General features: G+C 40.0%; 1 protein-coding gene across 50 annotated transcripts in view; it reads left to right on the top strand.

Moving 5' to 3' along the window:
* The window catches only part of elna (elastin a), a 115526-nt gene that overhangs the window by 40118 nt on the left and 52748 nt on the right, over positions 1 to 22660 (top strand). For 49 of the 50 annotated variants that reach the window (XM_049478690.1, XM_049478715.1, XM_049478706.1 and 46 more), the window contains exons 6-10: positions 16873 to 16941; positions 17647 to 17712; positions 17853 to 17918; positions 19194 to 19229; positions 21318 to 21377. In XM_049478690.1, coding sequence (XP_049334647.1) covers positions 16873 to 16941; positions 17647 to 17712; positions 17853 to 17918; positions 19194 to 19229; positions 21318 to 21377 — 297 coding nt within the window. The remainder of the gene's footprint in view (positions 1 to 16872; positions 16942 to 17646; positions 17713 to 17852; positions 17919 to 19193; positions 19230 to 21317; positions 21378 to 22660) is intronic. The other variant, XM_049478693.1, reaches the window with a different exon arrangement.

The following is a 22660-nucleotide window of genomic DNA, read 5'->3' as shown; positions in this document are numbered from 1 at the left end:
CAAAATGAAACTGGCATTCAAGTCACATTTAGTACATCTGATAGTGAGTGTGAAATATTTTTGTAGATATGCAATGTTTTATTTTTATTTTTTTTACACACGCAGCTTCAGTACTTCAGAGGCTCTAGGTGTTTCATTTAGTCTCACTGTGTCTCATTAGTGAAAGAGTGGGTGGTTCTGAAGAGCTCACTAAATGGTGAACTCCACCACGGCATTTTGCAAATCAATTGGGGATATGTCTTCGCTCTATCGTTCCAAACCTGCGGTTTGTATGTTGGGCAGTGTTGCACCACGGGCTGCCAGCAGAGGGGCTGGTAGACATAGGGGAAGAAATGGTTTAATGAGTTTAATCCCAAAACTCCAACTCCCAGAATCCCGGCAGTGATCAGCATCACTACCCTATATAAACCTCAGTCAAACTAGTTTTGACTTTGGTTGTGTTTTAGTTTGGTTTATTTGAAGTTAAAAGCTGTCTTTTGTTGGTACATGCCATTTTGTGGCATTTCCTTTGTTCTGTTTCCTGCCTTTTTTTCCACATTGTGGGTCTTGTGATCTTGTGATTTATTTTTTAAACCTACTTTAATCCTACTTCAAATGCTCTCTAATTGAAACTGTCCATTTGTGTTTGTTCCTTCTTTAACTTTAAATTTTAATTTTGTCACAAACATTGACCTCAATCTAATTCTATACAGGATAAAAATGAGTTGGCAAACATTAATATTCATACTTTGTTGTCTTGTCAGCCCACTGTCACTGTAAAGAATTTCTGTCAATCCTGATTATCCTGGAAGTTATACAGGATAAGTGTGCAGTTTGTAAGACTCTGTTTAGACTCAAATAGTGCTCTAATACCTATCCTCTGTTATCTGATTATTGAAAACAGTAGGACAGTGTTTAACGCTCACTTTTGTATAGATTCTACAAACTTAATATATAGTCCAATGAACCCAGTCTGCCCACAAGTTGATATGAGTGATGAGTAATCATTAAGATGACTAATAAATGTACTCAAACATACAGGTTTTACCCTTTTCTATCAACTAGCATTGCGGTAAAGTATTTAGCACATGGAAGTTCATTTTGGTTTGATGTAGATCAACTGTGTCAATTAGAATGTTAAATTGTTCCAGATTTATGAGGTAATGAATCACGCTGCTCTGTGTTTTGAAGTAAACTTACCGTAACCTCTGGATGTTGTCCTCCAAAGGGCGTCATAAACTAATTCTTTACACCGATTTTGTCTTCTCGTCAAGATTGATAGCCTTTGAAGCCCCAACAGCAGAGGGGTTCTCCAAATTGTTGTTCTCCCAAGGATATGAACCCACAGTGTTTGGATCACCACTGTGGGACACTTGTAACTACTGCAGCGCTCCAGACACAGTTCAGATTCTTCTCAAATGTGAGAATAAAACATAGAAACTGTTGCAACAGCAGTAGATTAGTGCCTGAGTGTAAGTTTATAGTTTTATGTTGCACTGTCGTCACTCCTGCACTTTATGTTGTCTATTGCTTGTTGTTCCATGTTGCACCATGGTTCCGGATGAACGTAATTTCATTGCACTGTGTACCTGTACTCAGTTGTACTGACAATAAAAGCCTCTTGACTTGACTCTTGACTTGACTAAGGCATGAATGGCAACATGCAAGATTCCTTAGAATAAGCAAGAATGCTAAATCCAAATGTTTTGGGGATAAGTCTGTCACAATAATTACTGTGTTTGGACAATGTAATCTCCCAGAATTATTGAGAAATACAATACTGTTTCTTGTCATTTTAGGACCTTTATTTTATACCAGAGATATAATGATAAAACGGATGCACTTTAAAATAAAGCTTCTTTATAAAGGGTTTATAAATGGTTTTTAAATATGTCTATAAATGATTATTAATAATGTTGTAAATACTTTAAAACCATTAATAAGCAGATTTGAAGAATCTTAGGCTAGAGATATACTTGCTGTTTGGCCAACATGCTGCAAAGTCACATTCTTGCCGTGGCTTCCAGGGCAAGAGCACAACATACAGCTGTGGGTAGTTTTTATTCAAAACCGTATTTCATTTAAATGCACTACATATATAATACCTGCCATTTTTGTGTAGCTTCTACACACTGCATGTGTGTTGTGTTCGTTTCTAAAAATGCACAACTGATGTACCAAATAGATGCAGCCATCATGCATACCCAAACATGTACTAAACAATAAGGGTGCAGGAAAAAATCGATTCGAGCCCAAATCGCATTTCTAACATTGAGCGATTCAGAATCGATTCTCATTTTCAAAAAAATTATTTTTTTGCGGGTGCAGCGCGGAGCTCTTAAACTTTTAAAGAGCTCCGCAGGACAGTAGATGAACTCCGCGAGACAGGTAAAAAGCTCCGCGTGACAGTAGGTGAGTGTCGCGAGACAGCAGCAACAGGACAGGGAAAGTTTTTGCTCTTCCTGCCTCTCCCTATTAGGCTAAAGAGGGGCGTCTAGTGTCGTGTTACGGTGTTTGTTGTTGCGCCACTAAAGTATGGGGGATGAAGAAAAAGAAATCCAACCGATTTGAAATAATCTGAAAAAAAATTTAATCGAGACCCAAAGAATCGATTCTGAATCGAATAGTGGGATTCCCAAAGATTCACAGCTCTACTAAACACCATGTATATCTCTAGTATTAGTTAGGAGGTCAGGATGTTGGTAGGAATGATCACCACCTCATGTTAAAAGTAAATTGGCCACCAATTGGACTAAAAGTAAATTGGCAACCACCATCATTCCAGAGAACATTCCAGAGTTCCAGTGCTGAAAAGCACCTGGCATTAAGTGTGGTGCCAACAGTTTCAGGCTTATCTGCTTCAGAGGTTTCTACTCTATTAAAGGTATTCAAATGAAATGTTGTTCTCAAACATTCAGACATAGTGTACTGTATATAGGGCTAATTCTTGATTTGAGACAAAGCCCATACTATAAGACCTTCTCAGCTTCGGTTCTTGGGTTCTTGACCGCACATACCTGCTATCAAAAGATAACAGATGGTTAATTAAAAATGATCGGACACATGACATCACGTCTTGGCTTGTTCCTGACCTCATAAAACTGGAGCTAATTGTGAATTGTGAAGGTTTACACCCTAAAGTGACCATGTGACTGGAATTAGAGCCTAGAGCGAAGGTGGATTCTACACTAAATGCTTTCTCGACTGAAGTTGGATAAGATGTACGAATGTAAGGATGCAAGAACGTAAGAATGTGCGAACGTTTGGCGAATAACGCAAGCAGTTGTCAGGAACAGTTTGCGAGAATCCCGAATCCCAGTGCTAAAACCCAGACTGCGGGGCTTTTATTTGGTCCCGTTGAAGATTTATCATGTGAATGTGATGGTGCAGTTTTAGAGGAAGAGCAGAGACATGACGATTTTTGTGCTGAGAGAGAAGATCCAAACTGAATTTGCGGGATTAACTGTTCATTAAATGCTGATATCTTAGCTCTGTTTCTGTGGCAGTTGTGAAGCAGCTGTACTTTGTTTATATGCAGTGTCAGGCTGCTCGCTCTGAACAGATTTCCTTCTACACTTAACCCTATTCAGTGTTGGAGTCATCTACAGGGTTTTTTGGCCACGGTCCCGTTAATTAAGCATCATCAAAATCACGTCCAGTCATTAGGTCATGGCGATAACGGATTAGCGTGGTATGTGTACCGCTATCTAAAAGAAGCTCTACGCTGCCTTTATTGCTGGATGCACTATGATAGTTTCTGGGCAAGCCTGCTCTCACATTCAGAACCAATTCAAATCTCTATGGAGACATTATTATTATTTATTTGTCTCATCAGACCAAAGGTCTTGACACACTCAGAGCGATTTATTGAACAGTTTATACAGGCGGCAATAAATTAACTCAAGCACATGCATGACTGATGGTGCCCTGCGCACCAAAAAAATGCTATTTTTCACACTGTGAACAATGCAATGCTAGATTATGCACTGTCTGTTAGTTTTTTGCAACCACTCGAGCGATCTTTGTCATCTCTGCTGCTGGCATAGTGACAGCCAAGATGATGGATCCGTTGTGTCCCAGCAACCAGAACAAATGTCAATCTAAACATCTAAATTTGTCCTCTGCTTTGTCATGTATGAGAGAGCATCTCTGAAAGAATATAGTTTCGTGATTACACTGATTACATTCAGCACAAATTTTTGTATTTTGAATAAAAGTGGATATATTATACCTTTTTTTACACAAGTTAGAATAGGTTTATGGGCTATACAAAACATAACAGTCCCTTTCAGAATGAGACATTTAAGGGCTCTGTCACTTTTATGCAAATAAGTAGTTTCTGACCAGACCACGTCTATTTTGAGCGTACACATATTTACATTAAGCTAGTTCATGCTTAACTTAAATCTTTGTTTGAAAGTACTTACATCTCCCTCATCTGTTGACTTGCCACAAACCCGTATGTACAAATGCCTCTATCAGATGAAGTCACAATGTTGTGAGATTGAGTTTGGGTTGAACATTGGCCAGATTGCTCATGGCAAGGTCAAGTGTATTATCAAAGTTTGTGTGAGGCCTAATAGTGGGTGCTGGATTGATGGATGGATAGATGGATGGATGGATGAAGTTGTTCAATAATTTAACATTACTTGATGTCCCACAGTGCCACAGGAATGTCCCAGGAATACGTCATAGAAGACATTATCACCCAAAGTGGAAAGTGAAGTGATGGGTGGTAATGATTGTTACTGTTACTGTTACTGATTGAATTGTGCATGCAAACAGGCAAACAAGTGACTCACATAGCAGAAATCACATGTCAATCACAAGTTAATGTTGGTGCTTTTACAGGCATAACCTTTTTTGGCTTCCATGGAACTAAAGAAAAGGAAAAGTGGGGGAAATAATAAGCTTTAAGTGATTCTGTTCTTCATATGGTGCAAAAAATGACATAGAAGAAGGTCCTCCATTGCAAGCAGAGCCCTTTTTACCTAAAGAGGTGAAGAAAACCAGCAAATGAGAGTGAAAGCGAGTGAAAGCGAGTGAAAGAGTGCTATAGGAAGAGGAGAGTGAGCCAGGCAGATGAGTTGGGAGGCAGCTCGGTGTCTCGTGAAGCACATGTGCTTCTCATTAGACCTGTCCTCGAGTTGCTCGCTGCTGGCCTCTGATTGTGAGTAATGGCCCCTCCTGAGCCCGAGTCCACAGTGACAAGGCCCAAAGCCCGCCTACCCCCCATTCTCCTCACTCTCCCCGCCCACCCGCAAAACACCAACGCTCACCTCCCACACTCATCCCCTGCCACGGCCCACCACCCAGAGGGATTGAGCAGGCGACCTTGGGACGGTGAGCAGAGCCTGTGGAGCAAAGTTCTCATTTTCTATCAATACACTTCAAGGCGTGCGAGTCGTTCCCACGCAGTTCCTCGGGTCTTGTTTGCTTTGACTGCCACGTCCCAGTTGGGCGTGCGTTTGGGAACGTTGCGCGCACCGAGGGTCGATCCACAGAGCCGTTAATGTAAGCCATGTTTCTTGCCGCTAGTCGTCAGGGGTACCGTCACGGGGTAAAAGGTTCGGTTCCTGCCAACCTTGTTGGATAGGCAGCGCTCTTCATATCCATTTTGGCCGGAGACGAAAGTGCAGCCTCACTATTCATTTGGAAACTTCGGTCCCAATATATTTCAACAGTTTGCACGCTGCCTTGCCATTTGCTACAATATGGTCATCATCAAAACATGGTCCTACGTTCAGTGTGTGATTCATTTCTCGTTTTTCTTTTGTTTTTCACAATACCTCAGCTGAAAGTAAAGCTTAAAAAAAACTAAAGTGTTTTGACAGTCTTGGAATATAAAAAAAATACAAATAAAAATAATAATCATGTGGGAATGCTCTAGTCTAGGCCTACATGTCTGTGCTGGCTCTGGGATATCTGTGTATTTAGGTCATAATAGACATTAGGCTTTCTATGCTGAGGTCTGAATAACAGATGTTTGAAATGCAGATATATACTGAGAAAAAAAAGAAAGGCTGTAAAAAAAGAAAGCAATGGATCAAACTGATTGCTTTTCTAAAGTCTGGCTTTCATTTATTACATTTCTAGATGTACTGTGTATGCACGTTTTTGGAATTTGGAATAGCCTCAGCTATGCAGCAGATTATTAATGTGTTACTTACATTCAACATTATGTTCTGTAGTCTCTTCAATGGACGTCACTCTGGATCTTCTTAATTGGTCTTCATCATGGTGGATGACCCTTTTTTTTCTTGACCTTGTTCACATTTTGAATGAAATATATTTAATCAGATTCAATCTGCTTGAAGAAGAAAAAAGAAGACACCTGTTAACCATCATGGCCTTTTTTCCCCTCTTTTCTCTGCTTTTTTCTCCACCATAATATCCCTATCAATCCTGTTTTTTCTTTGCTTAATGTGGAAGTAATAGCAAAACACTGAGGCCTCCTCAAACCAGAGAAAGCCAGAGAAGACAGAAGGGCTAGATCTTGGATCTTGCGCTGCTCGAGCTCGTGTTTACTGACTGCATCATTTCTCAAGCCCACTTGTCAGCTGAACAAAGATGGCCTACAAGAACCTCATGCATGCATGTGTGGACCATCTGGACACGCTTCGCCAGCTGAACATACCAGTGCTGTTGGCTCTTTTATTGACATTTTTCTGATGCATGATTTGCACCGAAGCTTTCTTCACAACCGTATAAATAACAAAAAAGCTGACATTTGTGGCCAGAACTTATGCCAATGTGCTGCATTGTGAGGGATTTTGTAAGCCATACATACTTACCCCTTCCAAAAGAGGGGTGGGCGAGTGGACGGGGGTCATCGTATGGGTTGGGTGTGCCCTGAAGTTTGGACGGGGATGAGAACCTGCTTTGCAATCGGTAAAATGTGTTTCACCACCCTGTAGCTGGTGTCATAAACGCCTGCGTAAATGTGTCATAAATGTGTTCTCGCAAATGTCGTGCCTTTTTTTTTCTATCACTTTATGACAGAGGACTTTTGGAATGATTTAGCGTTGTAAATGCTAGCTCCAAAGAGGCCGTGTTCAGCAAATTGTCATTAGTAAAGTAGGAGGTTGGTTGCCAAGTAGCTGGTGAAGCTAGTGAAACTTTATTTTTTAGAAACACATAACCAGGCCAGTTGTCATAACCTTTTTTAAACCTAAAATATTAAGCCTACATAGCTAAAGCCATAGCTGTAGGTATGTCCAGGCCAGTGATGGCTCCTACACTGCAACTGTGGCCCCAAGTGGTGAAGAACTAGGGCAGAAGTGGGGGGACTTTAACGTTTCAGATTTGCTGAGGCGTCACATGGGCGGGGCAGGCTTGTTGTAATGCACACAAGTGCAATGGGTCATTTTACAACTGCCTGTAAATGAGCACAGCAATACGGCCCAGAGGCTTGCACCACTGCCAAACCAACTGTGCAAGGCTTTTATTAAAATATGAGAAACAGTGAAGGAACACAGCATGCCGAATATGCAGAACTCGCCTAGAGTGTGGAGACGTTTAGTGTACTTCTCAGCAGAAGATAATCTTTCATTATGACAGTGGAGGTGTAGGATCTCGGGTTGAGCCACACAGCTGCTCCCATTTGTCCCGGTTTTGATCTTGAAGGGTTGGGGTAATCTGGAGGTACAGCGGTAAGCTGGCAGGGTTGAAAAGGGGGCATTACAGCCTAATTTGGGAATCAATCAATTAATTAAATACACGATTAGGCTTCTGAGTGGTCCAACAGACCAAATGCTTCTACACACTTCCATGGGAAAGTGCCTTCTCAAATACCTAAGCTGGCATACTTGTTCTGCGATTCTGTTTGCCTACGCTCCCAAACAATCACAGGCATTGTCACGTAGTGTCTTTGGCCATGGAGTTTGCCCAGCTTCCATGGTCGCAACACTGCAAATGAAGTCCCTGCAATTACATCAATGACTGAGCTTCTGAGTGGTCCAGCAGACCAAAGGCTTCTACACTTCCATGTGAGAGTACATTCTACACTCTATTTGCTCTACAGCAAGACCAGCTCTCATAACACTACTGGCAAGTAAAAGCAGCCCAACTAAAGTATAAAGAGGGTTTTTTGTTTGCATTTCTTGACCTGAGGGTCAAGAATCAACCACCACCAAGTTTAAGAGCAGAGAAAGAGCAGCTTGAAATTGTATGATTTTTCGTCAATTCTATATGTCTATGCTCCTTAACAATCACAGGCATTGTCACGTAGTGTCTTTGGCCATGGAGTTCACCCAGGTTTCATGTTTGCAACACTGAGAATGAAGTCCCTGTGATTAAATCAACGTTCACTGAAGCCAAGAACATTGTCTTCACAAGAAGTATGACAAGACTTTAAGGTGCTTTCACCATGACTTGCTGGTTCAAATCCTGGCTCTTGTTGGTTCACCAGACAGAATCTCAAAAAAAAAGTGTGAGCACAGGTGTCTGCTAGCCAGTGTATCATATATGGGGATCTGGTGCTTTCCTCCAAGAGTACTGGCCCAGCAATACTCGGTTGACACTCACATGTTTTAGAGAAGGCATGTGCTAGTTTTCATGGTCCTAGTGTCAGTTGGGGGCATTGATGGTGATGGGAGAGTTCATATAAGCAGGAATTGAGGCAGGGTACAATCAGATTTAGGCTTGGCCTCCAATAACAAATTCGGTCTAAATGTATGTGCGACTTCAAATGTATTTTTAACCCCTTAACGCCTGAATTAATGTAGCTGTATATGAAAAAATGTTTCATGTGTGTTTTACCTTTAAGTAGATAGTAAATATTGTTGAGATTATTAATTTCACTTTTGCACAAAAATAAATAGAAATTTTGGTATGTTGCAAATTTGCAACAACAGGCAATATGGTCTATTTGGGGTAAATTTGGTATGTTGCAAATTTGCTACAGCAGACATAATGGTCCATACTAAGATAACAATAACAGAGTAATATAACAGTGAAAAATCAATGTTTTATTTATGCACCCAACAGCAGGCATTCAATAATAAATAACACCAATTACTGTCACCAACACAATATACACAAATATTACAGGAAACATTTCATTAATTTGAATTCTAGATTCATTTGAATTGTAAATTGTCAAAGGTTCCTAGGTCCGTGGCGAATATGCACAGGCATTGGGGGAATGCAGGCGCTATCTTGGCAGGTTGATTGAATCAAACGGTTAGTCGCATATTTGCAACAACAGGCGTTAAGGGGTTAAGACTGCATTCGGCTACTTTAAGCTCCACATATGTGCAAAAGAAGACACACTTGCATGGCTTGTAACATAGAGATAAACCTACAGCTCTGGAAAAAATAAGAGACCACTTAAAAATGATGAGTTTCTTTGATTTTACCAAATTAAAAACCTCCGGAATTGAATCAAGAGGAAGATGGATGACTATAAGCCTTAAAACCAAGCTGAACTGTAATTTTTTTACATTACATTACATTTGGCAGACACTTTTGTCCAAAGCGACAGGGGTGGCATAAAGTTATCAAAAAGCAGTGTGTAAGACTGATGGAGGAGAACATGCCAAGATGCATGAAAACTGTGATTAAGAACCAGGGGTTTTTCACCAAATATTGATTTCTGAATCTTTTTTGTTATTTCAGCCATTTCTCATTTTCTGCAAAAAAATGCTTTAAATGACAATATTTTTATTTGGAATTTGGGAGAAATATTGTCTATAGTTTATAGAATAAAAAAACAATGTTCATGTTACTGAAACATATTCCTATAAATATCAAAATCAGAAACTGAAGTGGTCTCTTCATTTTTCCAGAGATGTATTGGCACCATGCCTAATGAGAGGTCTTGGATATTGAGAGGTATAAAAGTAAAGTTCTCTGGAATGATAGTGAACACTCCATCGAGTTGCTCTTGTTTCTGAAGCAATCAAACCTCTGAAAAATACTTCCTTGGACAGGAGAGACAGTTGCTTCATCAAAAGCATTATAAAAAATTTTTTTTATTACCTTTGGTTTCAGGAGCAACAATAAGTAAGCAGGTGTCCCAATACTTCTGAACACAACACTTGAAGCCAACTTCTCCATAATTTCAAACATCAAAACCATGACTTGATCCTCTATTTGCCAGTTATGTGTAATGTAGCCGAGAACCGGAGCTCTCTGGCAGCAGTTCACCTTCAGACCGCAAGCTCTGGGACCATGCACTGACAGTACCAGTGACTCATGAGGGGAAAAACAAATGCAGCTCGAGACCTTGAAGCGTAGCACTGTCGTCGTCACTACGCAGGAGTGTGAGCTCATAATTAGACCAGCATGTTGCTCTACAATAAGATCAGCTCTCATAACACTGCTGGCAAGTGATGGAAAGTGAGGTTGGACAGTGTTTTTATGCACATCGGCATAGTCAAAAAGTCAGAAAGCAGACCAACTGAAGTATAAAGAGATTTTTCTTTTTGCATTTCTTGTACTGAGGGTCAAGAATCACCCACCACCATGTTTGACAGCAAAGAAAACAAACAGTAGCTTGGAATTGTATGATTGTTTTCATAGAGTGACCCCAGCTTCAGAGACAGTGAGTGTGCAGAAGTCATTTATCTATTTTCTTTCTTTGCAATCAGCCAATAATCTAACAGTATAAGATGTGATGTAAACTTGATTTCAATCCCAAACTTCACGCCACAGCTTTTTTTTTACAGCACATCAAAGTCTAATATGAATATACATCATATTATTGAAAGACTTTAGTTTCTGCTTTGCTTTAAAAACTGTTTTTTATGTATGCACAAAATGTGATCTGATTTGAAAATAATCTGCAATTATAAAATATCTGCAATATTGTATGATATGTAGTAAACTAGTTACAGCAGCTCTGACAGTTTAAGTAAAAAAATAACACAGAAAAATCCATGACCTAGTTATGTCATGGTTATTCCAACATGCCTCCAATATATAGTAAGGGTTATTCCATATCATAATAGACTGGGCATGCAATGGGACATGAACTTATAGCATGTCCCGTGACTTTTGCCATGCCCCATGGAACCTAGAGAATGGTGCACTGAACTGTGGAAGGCCTCCTGCATTGAATATGGATGTGATTTCTGCCAGAATTGCTTCACATGGACAATTTTAGCCAGATGCCACTGGTCACGAACATAACCATCCACTGCACTATCCACTGTGCAGGGTTCATACACTTTTTATCAATACATTTCCATGATTTTTTTTCTTGATGATTTTACTTTTTCATGCCTTCAAGACAAATTTTCATCAGTGCAGACATGGACAATAACACCAAAAATCAAATAAAACTATAATTGAAATTGATTATAGTAGGTCTAAAATGAACCTGACACACAATCTTCAATAATAAAATGAGAGCTCCATTGTGTTACTGGCTCAAAATAGATTTTCTCCATCGATAAACTGAAACACAAAGATCTGTAGACCAAATTTCCATGACTTTTCCTAAACTTCCTGGGTATTTTTATTTTTCCAAAACTTATCCAGGCCTGGAAATTGCTATTTTCAAATTGGTTTTTCATGACCATATGAACCCTGACTGTGTGTGGTAATGCCTCCTTTGACATATTGCAGGTAATCACTCTGTGCTGTCCATTTTCACAAGATAACACCTCACAATCTAGTAGTTCCCAATCTACAACTAAAGATACCACTCCATGCAGAACGTAGAACCAGAATCTAAACATACTAATCATGTTTGTGACGCCAAGGTTGACCAGGTTTTGAACTTTTTCTGAGTTTTGTGAGTTAAAACCTCACCTCAAACGACCCAACCTTCAGTTCAGAGTGCTGACTCATGAAAACCCTATCAAAAAAATGCCTGCAAAATCATGTTCGTTATGTAGCTCCAGCGTTTCACATGACTTCATATGTGATAGGAAAAACATCATGTCCTGGTTTAGTCACTCTGGAACATACCTTAAGGGTAGCTTTCTCTTTGGAAAAGAAGGACAGGAGACTAATTCAGTACTTTCCTGCCAAGTGCTGTGCCACCTCTCTCTCTCTCTCTCTCTCTCTCTCTCTCTCTCTCTCTCTCTCTCTCTCCATGGTTGCAATCAATTCCCCTAAATGTCATGCTAGGCCTTTGGGCTTGTAGTGAACATGCCAGCAAGCAGTGGTTAGAGCTTTATTCCTGGAGCATTTAGTGGTAGGGCTCTTTGATTGCGGCTCTAAAAGAAAACGACTCTGCGTGTTCCGTGTGTTCTCCGGCTCGTTTGGCTCGCCAGGGCTGCAGGTTAATGAAAATGATTGTGATCTGCAGGAGATCTGTGTCATGGATTCCAGGGCAGTGTAGTGGGTTTTGCTGGGGCTGCTGTCAGTTACTTATGGATCAGAGCCACAGAATTCTCAGCTTCTCTTAAATTAAAACCTTCAGCATCTCCAGCTGAGATAAAGGGTGGGAAAGTAGGTAGGTCTGTAAGTAGATAGACATGCAGACTGACATTCAACTAGAATGAATAGTCAAGTAGGTGGATGGATGGGGAGATAGAGATACAGGGGTTGGACAATGAAACTGAAACACCTGTCATCATTTTAGTGTGGGAGGTTTCATAGATAAATTGGCCTAGCCTGGTGGCCAATCTTCATTAATTGCACATTAAACACCAGTAAGAGCAGAGTGTTTAATTAGCAGGGAAAGAGCACAGTTTTTCTCAAAATATTGCAATGCACACAACATTATGGGTGACATACCAGAGTTCAAAAGAGGACAAATTGTTGGTGCACGTCTTGCTGGCGCATCTGTGACCAAGACAGCAAGTCTTTGTGATGCATCAAGAACCACGGTATCCAGGGTAATGTCAGCATACCACCAAGGACGAAGGACGAACCACATCCAACAGGATTAAATGTGGACGCTGTAAGAGGAAGCTGTCTGAAAGGGATGTTTGGATAAACCACGGCTGCCCAAATCACGGCAAAATTCAATGTGCACCTCAACTCTCCCGTTTCCACCAAAACTGTCCATCAATACAATAAATTATTGTGGTCTAAAACACAAGGTGTTTCAGTTTCATTGTCCAACCCCTGTAGATAAACATACCTACAGTAGATGATGATGAGTAAATCCCTGCAGCTCTTTAGCGCCCTCTATCTGCAGTTTCACCACTTCAGACACCCTGTGGCCACTTTGTTCAGACACGGGCTCAGTAGAATGCTTTCATATCTCGTTTCCCTCAGTATGAAGTCTGTTTACACTGAGGATTAACTTACCCAAACTTTTCATGCTCGGGCTTCGGAGAAACTCTTGCCCCTGATATTGACTTTGGCCAAGTAAATGTTGGACAGCCATAGACTCTGAGCTCACCTGCTAACTTCTGGCTAGGCCTAGAACTGCACAGACACAGTGCATGACCAGACCAGAGCTTACTGTATCTCCATTCTCCATTTTCATGTGTCTGATGTTGGTCAATGTTCTCAAGCTCACTCCTGTTTGTTGAAAAGTGTTCCTAGTCTTGCACATGTATTCACTTTGTTTAGCCCTGTTGTTCTCTGTGCAGTACACAATGATTTGCTGTTCTGCTGCAGCTTTGTTCTCTCTCTCCCATTGCTCTAGATTAGGGTAATTGTTGTTGTGGGGCATGTGTATGTGTATATGTGTGTGTGTTTGTGCATAAACTCAGGCAACACTCATTTGGCCAGCATCGCAGCCAGAACAAATCAGTGACTGGTGTGCAATCATCTGGTTAATCAGCGAGGCGTGGGAGTGGTGCGAGTGGTGCGTATGAAAAATGAATGCATTTACAGCAGGGGTCCAATCACTTCATTTCCAAGCAAGCTGTTAATTAACAATCAATGCAAGGCAAGATTGGACCTGAGGTGACCTGTTGTTTTAACATTTATATATATATTTATGGTTTGAACATTCCTTACAGCAAACCCTGAGACCTTTAAGAGACCTTTAGATATTGACTAAAAAAATAAACACTTTGTTGGTCAGCTATTTTATTTAGTTTTATCCATGTTTCCAGCATTCTTCAGATACTGTGGAATTTTACTTCGGAATTTTACTTCAGAAGTGAAGATATTGGCTTGAAACCACTTTGCTGGTCAACTATCCTAATCAACTTGACCATTTTGAGCTGCCTAGACTTGTAAAAACATTTGTATCTACATTCTGGGCATTCTTCAGAGCAATCCATGAGACCTTTACTTTGGAATTTTTTTTTTAAATTGTAGATATTGGCTGAGAAACACTTTGTTGGTCAACTATCTTAATCAGCTTGACCAGTTTGAGCTGCCTAGACTTGTAAAACCTTTGTATCTACGCTTCGGGCATTCTTTAGACCAATCTACAAGACTTTCACTTTGGAATTTTTGTTTTAATTGTAGATATTGGCTGAGAAACACTTTGTTGGTCAACTATCTTAATTAACGTGACCATTTTGAGTTTTACTTTGCTTTGATTTTTTTTTTTTAATTGTAGATATTGGCTGAGAATCACTTTGTTGGTCAACTGTCTTAATCAACTTGACCAGTTTAAGCTGCCTAGACTTGTAAAAATCTTTGTATCTACGCTTCGAGCATTCTTTAGAGCAATCCATGAGACCTTTACTTTGGAATTTTTGTTTTAATTGTAGATATTGGCTGAGAAACACATTGTTGGTCAACTGTCTTAATCATTTTGACCAGTTTGAGCTGTTATTTTGTTGAAAAGGAATGGAAAGACTGTAAAAACATTATTATCTATGTTTGAAGCATTCCTCAGAGCAATCCCTGAGACCTTTACTTTGGACGTTTCGTTGTAACTTTAGACAATGTGAAGGGCTGCAGTTCAGAGGAGCCTGTCTTAAATTTAGAAAAACTGGTGAAAACAAATCAAAGCTAATTTCAGTCCAAAGAGTCCAATGAGGGTCTTTGATAAAGCTTTACATGACCACCCATCAGATTAATTTAGTGGATATATTCCTCATACTCCTATCCTCCCCTCATGAATTAGTGCAGGTGGGTAGAATTATAGGCCGATAACCCTGTTGCACCCGGAGCTTTTCAGGGAGACGACACAAGCAGCCAGTAATACATTCCAGCCGGACTTGGCTTGGCCTCGAGCCCATTGGGGAAAGTTAGGCTGCCTGGGCGATACATGAGGTGCTTGAGGGAGGCTCGCTGTCTGACATAGGGAAACCAGGGGAGTGCTTCACAGTGCATCATTAGCTAATGGCAGGCGCCCCGCGTCTCGGCGCCTGTTCCACGTGCTGGGCCGATTCTCGGGAGATTATCAGGCGTTTATTAAGCTGCTGATGAATCTCCAGTATGTGAGAAAGTTTAGGGATGGGCCCTACGTTAGTCGATGCATGTCTTTGAGACGACATCAATCACGAAGCAGTCCTCCTTTTTCTAATCCCTTCATACTATCATTTGCAGCGAGGGACGTTTCCATGACTTGCGTCTTTGCGCCAGAGAGCCTATAAGCTCCAAGAAAGCTCCAAGAAAGCTGGGAAAAGTTTTGAATCCCACAGAGAATTGGTATAGTTTGACGTCCCTCAATGCTACAGAAGTTACTACATTAAATTTACAGACCGGAGACAACAGACAAGATTCCTCAAGACACGAGGCTCCTCCATCAGATTCCTGGATTCACTGCCTTTAAGGAATCTTTAGGCTATCATTTGCAGCGAGGGGTGTTTCCATGACTTGCATCTCTGCACCACAGAGCCTTAAAGTTGGAACCAAGAACCAAGACAGTCTGGAAAGGTTTCATTAATAGGATTACCCTAGAAGCCAAAAGTCTTCTGTATCAGGTTCTTGGGTTCATCGCCTTCGAAGTTCCTTCATGCTATCATTTGCAGTGAGGGACATTTCCACACATTGAATTTCAACACCAGAAAGCCTAAACGCTACAAGAAACTCTGGAATTGTTCTGTAAACCACAGATAATTAGTATAGTTTGGCATCTCTGAATGGATTTACACACCAGACATGGATTCATTGCTTTGAATGCTTCCATGACTTGTATCTCTGAGCCAGAGAGCCTAAAAGCTGTAAGAAAACGTGGCAACTTTTTGAATACAACAGAGAAGTAGTACATTTTTATTTTTCTTAATGGTACAGAAGTTACTACCTTGAATTTGCACACAAGACAAGTGAAGGGGTTGCCCAAGGCTTCTCTATCAGGTTCTTTGGTTCATCACCTTCAAGGCTTCTTCTGAAGATCAAATATTTCACAGCAATTGCACGATTCTCGTGCTTCACAAGGTTGGAATGTATCACGTTCATTGTATAACACTCTCCTGCTTCTTCTTTTCTATCTAAGACAATAGGGTATTCAGACTTTCTCCTAATTTATGCACTCTTGGCCATGACTGATATAGAAAACCCATCTCAGCGTAATCATCAGAGACTCAAAATGTCACACATGCTTGGTCTCCTCTCTTTCCATTTGTCACTGCTTTTTCACTATTATAAGCTTAAGTAGTAGGATTTAGAAGTGCTTCGCTCTCTGATTTATGGTGGCAGAAGCACAGCCGACAGACAAGAACGTCCCTCTCTTCCGCCCACCCCCCGAGTCATAAAGCAAGAATGCAATCTGGCACATGCCTTGGTTTGTGCAGCATTTCCATGTGGGAAGAGAACACGATCCTGACGTAAATATTCAATAAGATCAAACTCCTTTCTTCCTGCAGCCAAAGAGACGTCTTTCAAACGGTCCACGAGTACCCTCTGCCTCTCTCTCTCTCTCTCACACATTGCTAAACTGCCCCATCTGGTGTTTACAGTCTGAGCTGAAAGATTGTTTTGCCTGCCAAATAAAACTCGTAATGAAACCTGGGAGGTGAAGTGAAGCATGATTAAAAGAGAGATAGATGGGCGAGGGGGTTCCTCAAAATGAGTGATACTCTATACACTAGCATTAAAAACTGATCTAATACTTGTTTCTCCTTTTTGTTCTACTCTAAGGTTATGGGAGCTTGGGTGCAGGTGGTCTGGGTGCAGGTGGCCTAGGTGCTGGAGGACTGAGACCTGGAGGTGAGTATTGTGTTCTAATACAGAGTTATTCTATTCACCCATACGGTGTATCAATATAATGATCTGAAGGTGTATGGTGTGTAAGACAGTGTTCTAATACAAATAACATTGGCTAAACATGATTAAAAATGCTGAAAAGCAATATTCACCAGCTTCAATGGAGTTATTGAAGTTTTTAAACGCTGTACAGACTCACTACCCACTCCTGAATCAAATGATCCTATCTAGCTGCTCCAACTAGTAGATGCAAAGTCAGAGAAAAAAGTTCTGACTCTGTTGCTGCACAGTTCTCTGCCTACAGGACACTGTTGCCTGGATATTTCTGACGACACTGTAACACTGAGGTGTTTAAAAACTCCAGCAGCACTGCTGCACCTGATCCACTCATATTAGCACAGCATACAATACCACCATGCATCACCATCATGTCATCATCACTGCCAATGCTGGGAATGACCCACCACCCAATTAAAAAACCTGCTATATAATGGTCCTATGGGGTCCTGACTATTGAAGAACATGAATAAATTAAAGGGTAATAGAGTATGTGGAGAAACAGAAGAAATACAGTATGTAATAATACTTAGAAAATAATAGTTATAGTTGAATAGAATGATGGACACTGAGTGAGTGTATGTTGAGGTGGTCATTCAAGTTCATTTAAAGGTCATTTTTGTTTGATTTTTTTTTTTTTTTTTATCGTAGCTGGTTATGGTGGATACGGTGGTGGATACTACCCTGGAGCCGGAGGACTGAAACCTGCAAAAACAGGTTATTGTGACTTAATGTAATGGGACTTATATCAGGAAGTCATTATATTACATTCATTATCAGATATTAGAATATTAGACTCATAAATGTTTATGTTGATATATAGTTGTATTATCTGACATTGACATTTCCACTCTTAGGTCTTGGTGTTGGACTAGGAGGGGGCGGACTCCCTGGTGGTGGCTATCAGCCAGGCCTTGGTGTTGGTGAGTATTATAAGTTTTATCACTTCAGAAAAACCCAGTTCAAGACGAGTATGCTTTATGATTCGGCTAATGGACCAAAAAATCGTGTATCAACACCAAGTTGACGTTGCTGATTGACTAGTTTGACAAGTTGGTTGAACCAATTTGGTCAACCTGTTCGGTGTCTGTTAGCATCCCGGCTCTAACCCTGTCAAAGCTGGCAATTAGCACTGCAGCTAAATCACACCTAACCCCTCCAAACCACTGAGCCCTCATGGCTATTACCATGGCAACTAACCTGCAAAAACCTGTGGCTCCTCATCATTTTCCCCAGAAAGCCTCTGTGCATAGTGCAGTGTGGACATTCATTGTCTTATTGAAGCTTCTGAGCCCATTTGCTGTGTAAGTTAGCATCGCTGTTCTAACTCTAATGCAAAAGTTGGCTTACCTGCTCCAACCCTGTGGCTTCTGATCGCTTTCAGCTAATTGTTTTTTGGACTGCTGTATGGTCAGACACTGCCTATATATAGAGCTTATATTTTCCACAAGGAAGGACTACTATCATGCGTGCTCAGCCAGACCATGCCTTTACTACACTACATTTACAGGGGTTGGACAATGAAACTAAAACACCTGTCATTTGAGTGTGGGAGGTTTCATGGCTAAATTGGAGCAGCCTGGTGGCCAATCATCGTTAATTGCACATTAAGCACCAGTTAGAGCAGAGTGTGAAGGTTCAATTAGCAGGATAAGAGCACAGTTTTGCTCAAAATAATGCAATGCACATAACATTATGGGTGACATACCAGAGTTCAAAAGAGGACAAATTGTTGGCGCACGTCTTGTTGGAGCATCTGTGACCAAGACAGCAAGTCTTTGTGATGTATCAAGAGCCACGGTATCCAGGGTAATGTCAGCATACCACCAAGAAGGACCAACCACATCCAACAGGATTAACTGTGGACGCTGTAAGAGGAAGCTGTCTGAAAGGGATGTTCGGGTGCTAACCCGGATTGTATCCGAAAAACATAAAACCACGGCTGATCAAATCACAGCAGAATTCGGCAGAGTGTGCACCGCAACTCTCCTGTTTCCACCGGAACTGTCTGTCTGGAAAATAATTTATTGTGGTCTAAAACCAGGTATTTAAGTTTCATTGTCCAACCCCTGTAGATATAGAATTGTATATATATATATATATATATATATATATATATATATATATATATATATATATATATATATATGTCAGATTTCGCACATTTAAGAATCTGACCAGATCTTCTAACTTTTTAGGTGCTGGAGGAAAAGGCCTTAAGCCTGGAAAAGGAGGTAGAGTAATATTATATCATTAATTTGATTTTATTCTGTTCTGCAATTGCACATTACTAGATATATGTTTTATTTAGCTCTAAGCAACAAAAAAACAAAGCAGTTCGAAAAGGAAATGAAAAGGCAATGAAAGGAAGTTTCAAGCTGGCTTACTTCTCAAAGGAGCCATTCATAAAAAAGATACGATTCTGTTTTTATTCCTCAAATGAATAAGTTAATCATGTACGGTGGACTATCTAATGCACAAAAGGGTTCAGCAAGGATACCATTGCAGTGAGGTTGGCAGCGACGGAGGCCTGCAAAAACAGTATGAGGCAGTGTGTCGGCGGTGCACCTCCAACAAGGGTCCCCTTTTCATGGTATTCCAGTTGGCCGAGCTTCAATTACAGAGCCTCAGATCTGGGGCCAAATGAACCAGTGTGTCCACTGGTGGTTCGTGTTTGTGTCTAAATCCAGTACGTTACTCCACGTTCCGAAAATGAGCACGAAACGTCTGCTCCTTTGCGTCAGATAGGAGAAGGTTAGGCAAACAAGAGCAAACTTTTGAAGCATCATGCGCCAGATCCTGAAATCACAACAGCTGGTATAGAGAAGGTGATTCAAGAAACTTCATGATTTAAAGAAATTTGTGATTTGTAATGGGTCGTATTGTTCAAAAGGCACCCATTACAATGTAAAAAAAAAATGAAAAAAAAAAAAATAAACAGTGTGTTTTCTGCAAGGTGATGGATGTGAATTAGTACAAGCAAGGTCTGATAGTGGGTTCCTGCTGAATGGTACATTTCCAAAATTTTGTCGGATTTAACATTCCTTAATCGACAGTGTCATGTTGGAACCTAGGATATGTTATAAGGAAGGTTCTTAAACTTTTTGACCTCGGGGCCCAATTTGTTGAACACAAAATTGTCTAAAAAATGAACTATAGAAATTAATTTGATAAAGTGCAAATTAAAATACAGCTATATAAGCAAATAATGTTTTGAACTTTTTAAATATTGAATGGTAGAACCAGAAGCTGCTCCTCATATTAGTGACAAAGAATATAAGTAACATCAACAGCTTTTTGACTATTTTAAAGTAAAAAAAAAAAAAAACACTCAAAAAAATGTATAAACTATAAAAATTTGCATAAAGTGCAAATGAAAATATAGCTGTATCTGCAATCTTTTGAACTTTTGAAATACTAAATGGTAAAACCAGAAGCTGCTATGCAGATTAGTGACAAACCAACAACCGCATTTTTCATTTTTCAAGTTTCAAGTTTCATTTTCTGTTTACTTCTTAATGAGACATTTGGGCCTGCTTCTCAGACTTGCTTCCTCCGTTCACAAAATTATATTTAATAAAGTCTGTGTTATATTTTCTAACAACTTTTTTGATGGGTTACCTTCATTTTTGCCTTCCACTTTTCTCTTAAAATATGCTTCCATTTTCGGCAGTAAGCTAAGGTTCTTCTTCTACGTTTTAAACAAGTTGTTAAACATCTGAGTGACGCACTAGTGGTGAGAAAGTGTATTGCACCTTATGAAAAATCAACGTGGTGCTGCGGCTCTCATGGCCCAAAGGTAAAAACTGTTGTTCGTTTGAGGCCCTCAAGGTGGCGTACTCTGTAATATTTAGGAAAGTAGTTCAAACTACCAAAAACAAATCCCAAAAATTGGCCCCAGGTTCAAAAGGTTTAGCTTCATATGGGATATGGCAAAAGTCATGGAACACAATAGTAGTTCCTGTCCTGTGACTTTTCAATAAGAAATCACTGCATGCACCAAAAACATATATATATATATATATATATATATATATTGTATATATGTATTTCTAAGTTTAAAATGACAAGAGCAAAATTAATTAATTTAATATAATTAGTATTTTTTAACGCTTTTTTTGTCTTAAGTGTCAAAAATGACCCTCTACCATGTTTAACAGCAGAGAAATCTCTGTAAATGATAACTAAAATTAAATTTCTTTTTAGACTTCCAGGAAAGCTCGGTACATAGATTGTCTTGGGGTCATTTCTGAGTATACAGTATGTCATGAATATACAATAGTTTAAAACACCAAGATCTGAATATGTGTTTATCTCTTTAGTGCCAGGTACTGGAGGGACTGCCCTAGGACCCGGTGCTGGTGGTGGACTCCCAGGAGGAGGTAAGGCACACATATATAACTATATATTGTAACTATAAAAAGTTATATCACAATTTTTGTTTCCAATCTTCTTTGAAAATCCTCTTTCATCAACCACGTGTACCATGTCAGTAAATTATTTTTATTATTTTAATGTAACAATGCAAGGAGCCAGGATGCAGATTAACGTTATTCATATAGTATAAAAGAGTGTCCGTAGAATTAGTGAAAGCTAATAAATCCATATTCATACCAATAAATGAATAATTCTAAAGAAATATAGATAAAAATTATTAATCTCTAATGCACACATTCTGCTGACATGCAAAAGCCAAGGGCTAGCAGTATTTTTTTTAGCAGTAACTGGTCATGATGTGTTACCCTAGAGGAAGACTTAGGAATGACTACACCTGTATAAGTTGTGAGTTGATATCTTGTGATTAAGGCTGGACATTAGCCAGCATGCTCATGGCAAGGCAATGTGAATTACTGGAGATCGAGGGAGGCCTTGATACAGAGAATACATCATAGAGGGCATTCACATTTAATGTATCATTCTTCAGCTTCTATGGGACATGGCAAAACTCATGGTACACAATACTACTCCAATGTTCTGCTACATTTGGCATGTTCATTATTAAAAAAACAAAAACAAAAAAAACAGCACCTTCTACATAAAATGCATTCGACCGACTTTTCCACAGCACTCTGCATTGTTTTATTATGAGTGACCCCTTGCCGACATGATGCTGTGAACTTTATTTGAAAGCGAACTGGCCAGTGGCGATTAAAGCAAAGGCTGTTTTCAATTAACAAGGCCTTACTACAGAAACGTTCAGGTTACATTACAGCTCTCCTGACGTTGGGAAGTACATACAGCATTCTTTACACATTTACAAGATTAACTCACACTTTTAAAAACAATGACCACTACTGAGTTTAGAGACGGAGGCATCAAACTCCAGAACTGCAGCTAGGTCTGGAAAGTTTTAGCAGACAGCTCAGTTACAGTTCTGGGAATGAGTGAGACACATCAGGGCACCACTGTTTATACAGTAGGTGTGAATGTAACGATGAAACGACTACAATTTTAAAGTGAAAGTATCATAGTTTCTTGTATCATTGAAAAAAAGAGGCTTTAATATTCTTTTGGGCAGCATCTAGCCTGGAAACAAGATGGGAGATGGATGGACATGGAGGCATACTGGTTCTGTATAGCATACTGCAGCTCACTTAGCTATAGATGTTGAGGCTGGGCCTGTAGATCCTGCTTTACAGTGGTGGTTACCAAAGCTGACATTCAT

This window comes from Astyanax mexicanus, chromosome 4 (genome assembly GCF_023375975.1).
Source record: "Astyanax mexicanus isolate ESR-SI-001 chromosome 4, AstMex3_surface, whole genome shotgun sequence".
In the NCBI taxonomy this organism is placed as follows: Eukaryota; Metazoa; Chordata; class Actinopteri; order Characiformes; family Acestrorhamphidae; genus Astyanax; species Astyanax mexicanus.
The sequence above is the reverse complement of the archived record's forward strand: the minus strand, read 5'-3'. Positions and strand labels throughout refer to the sequence as shown.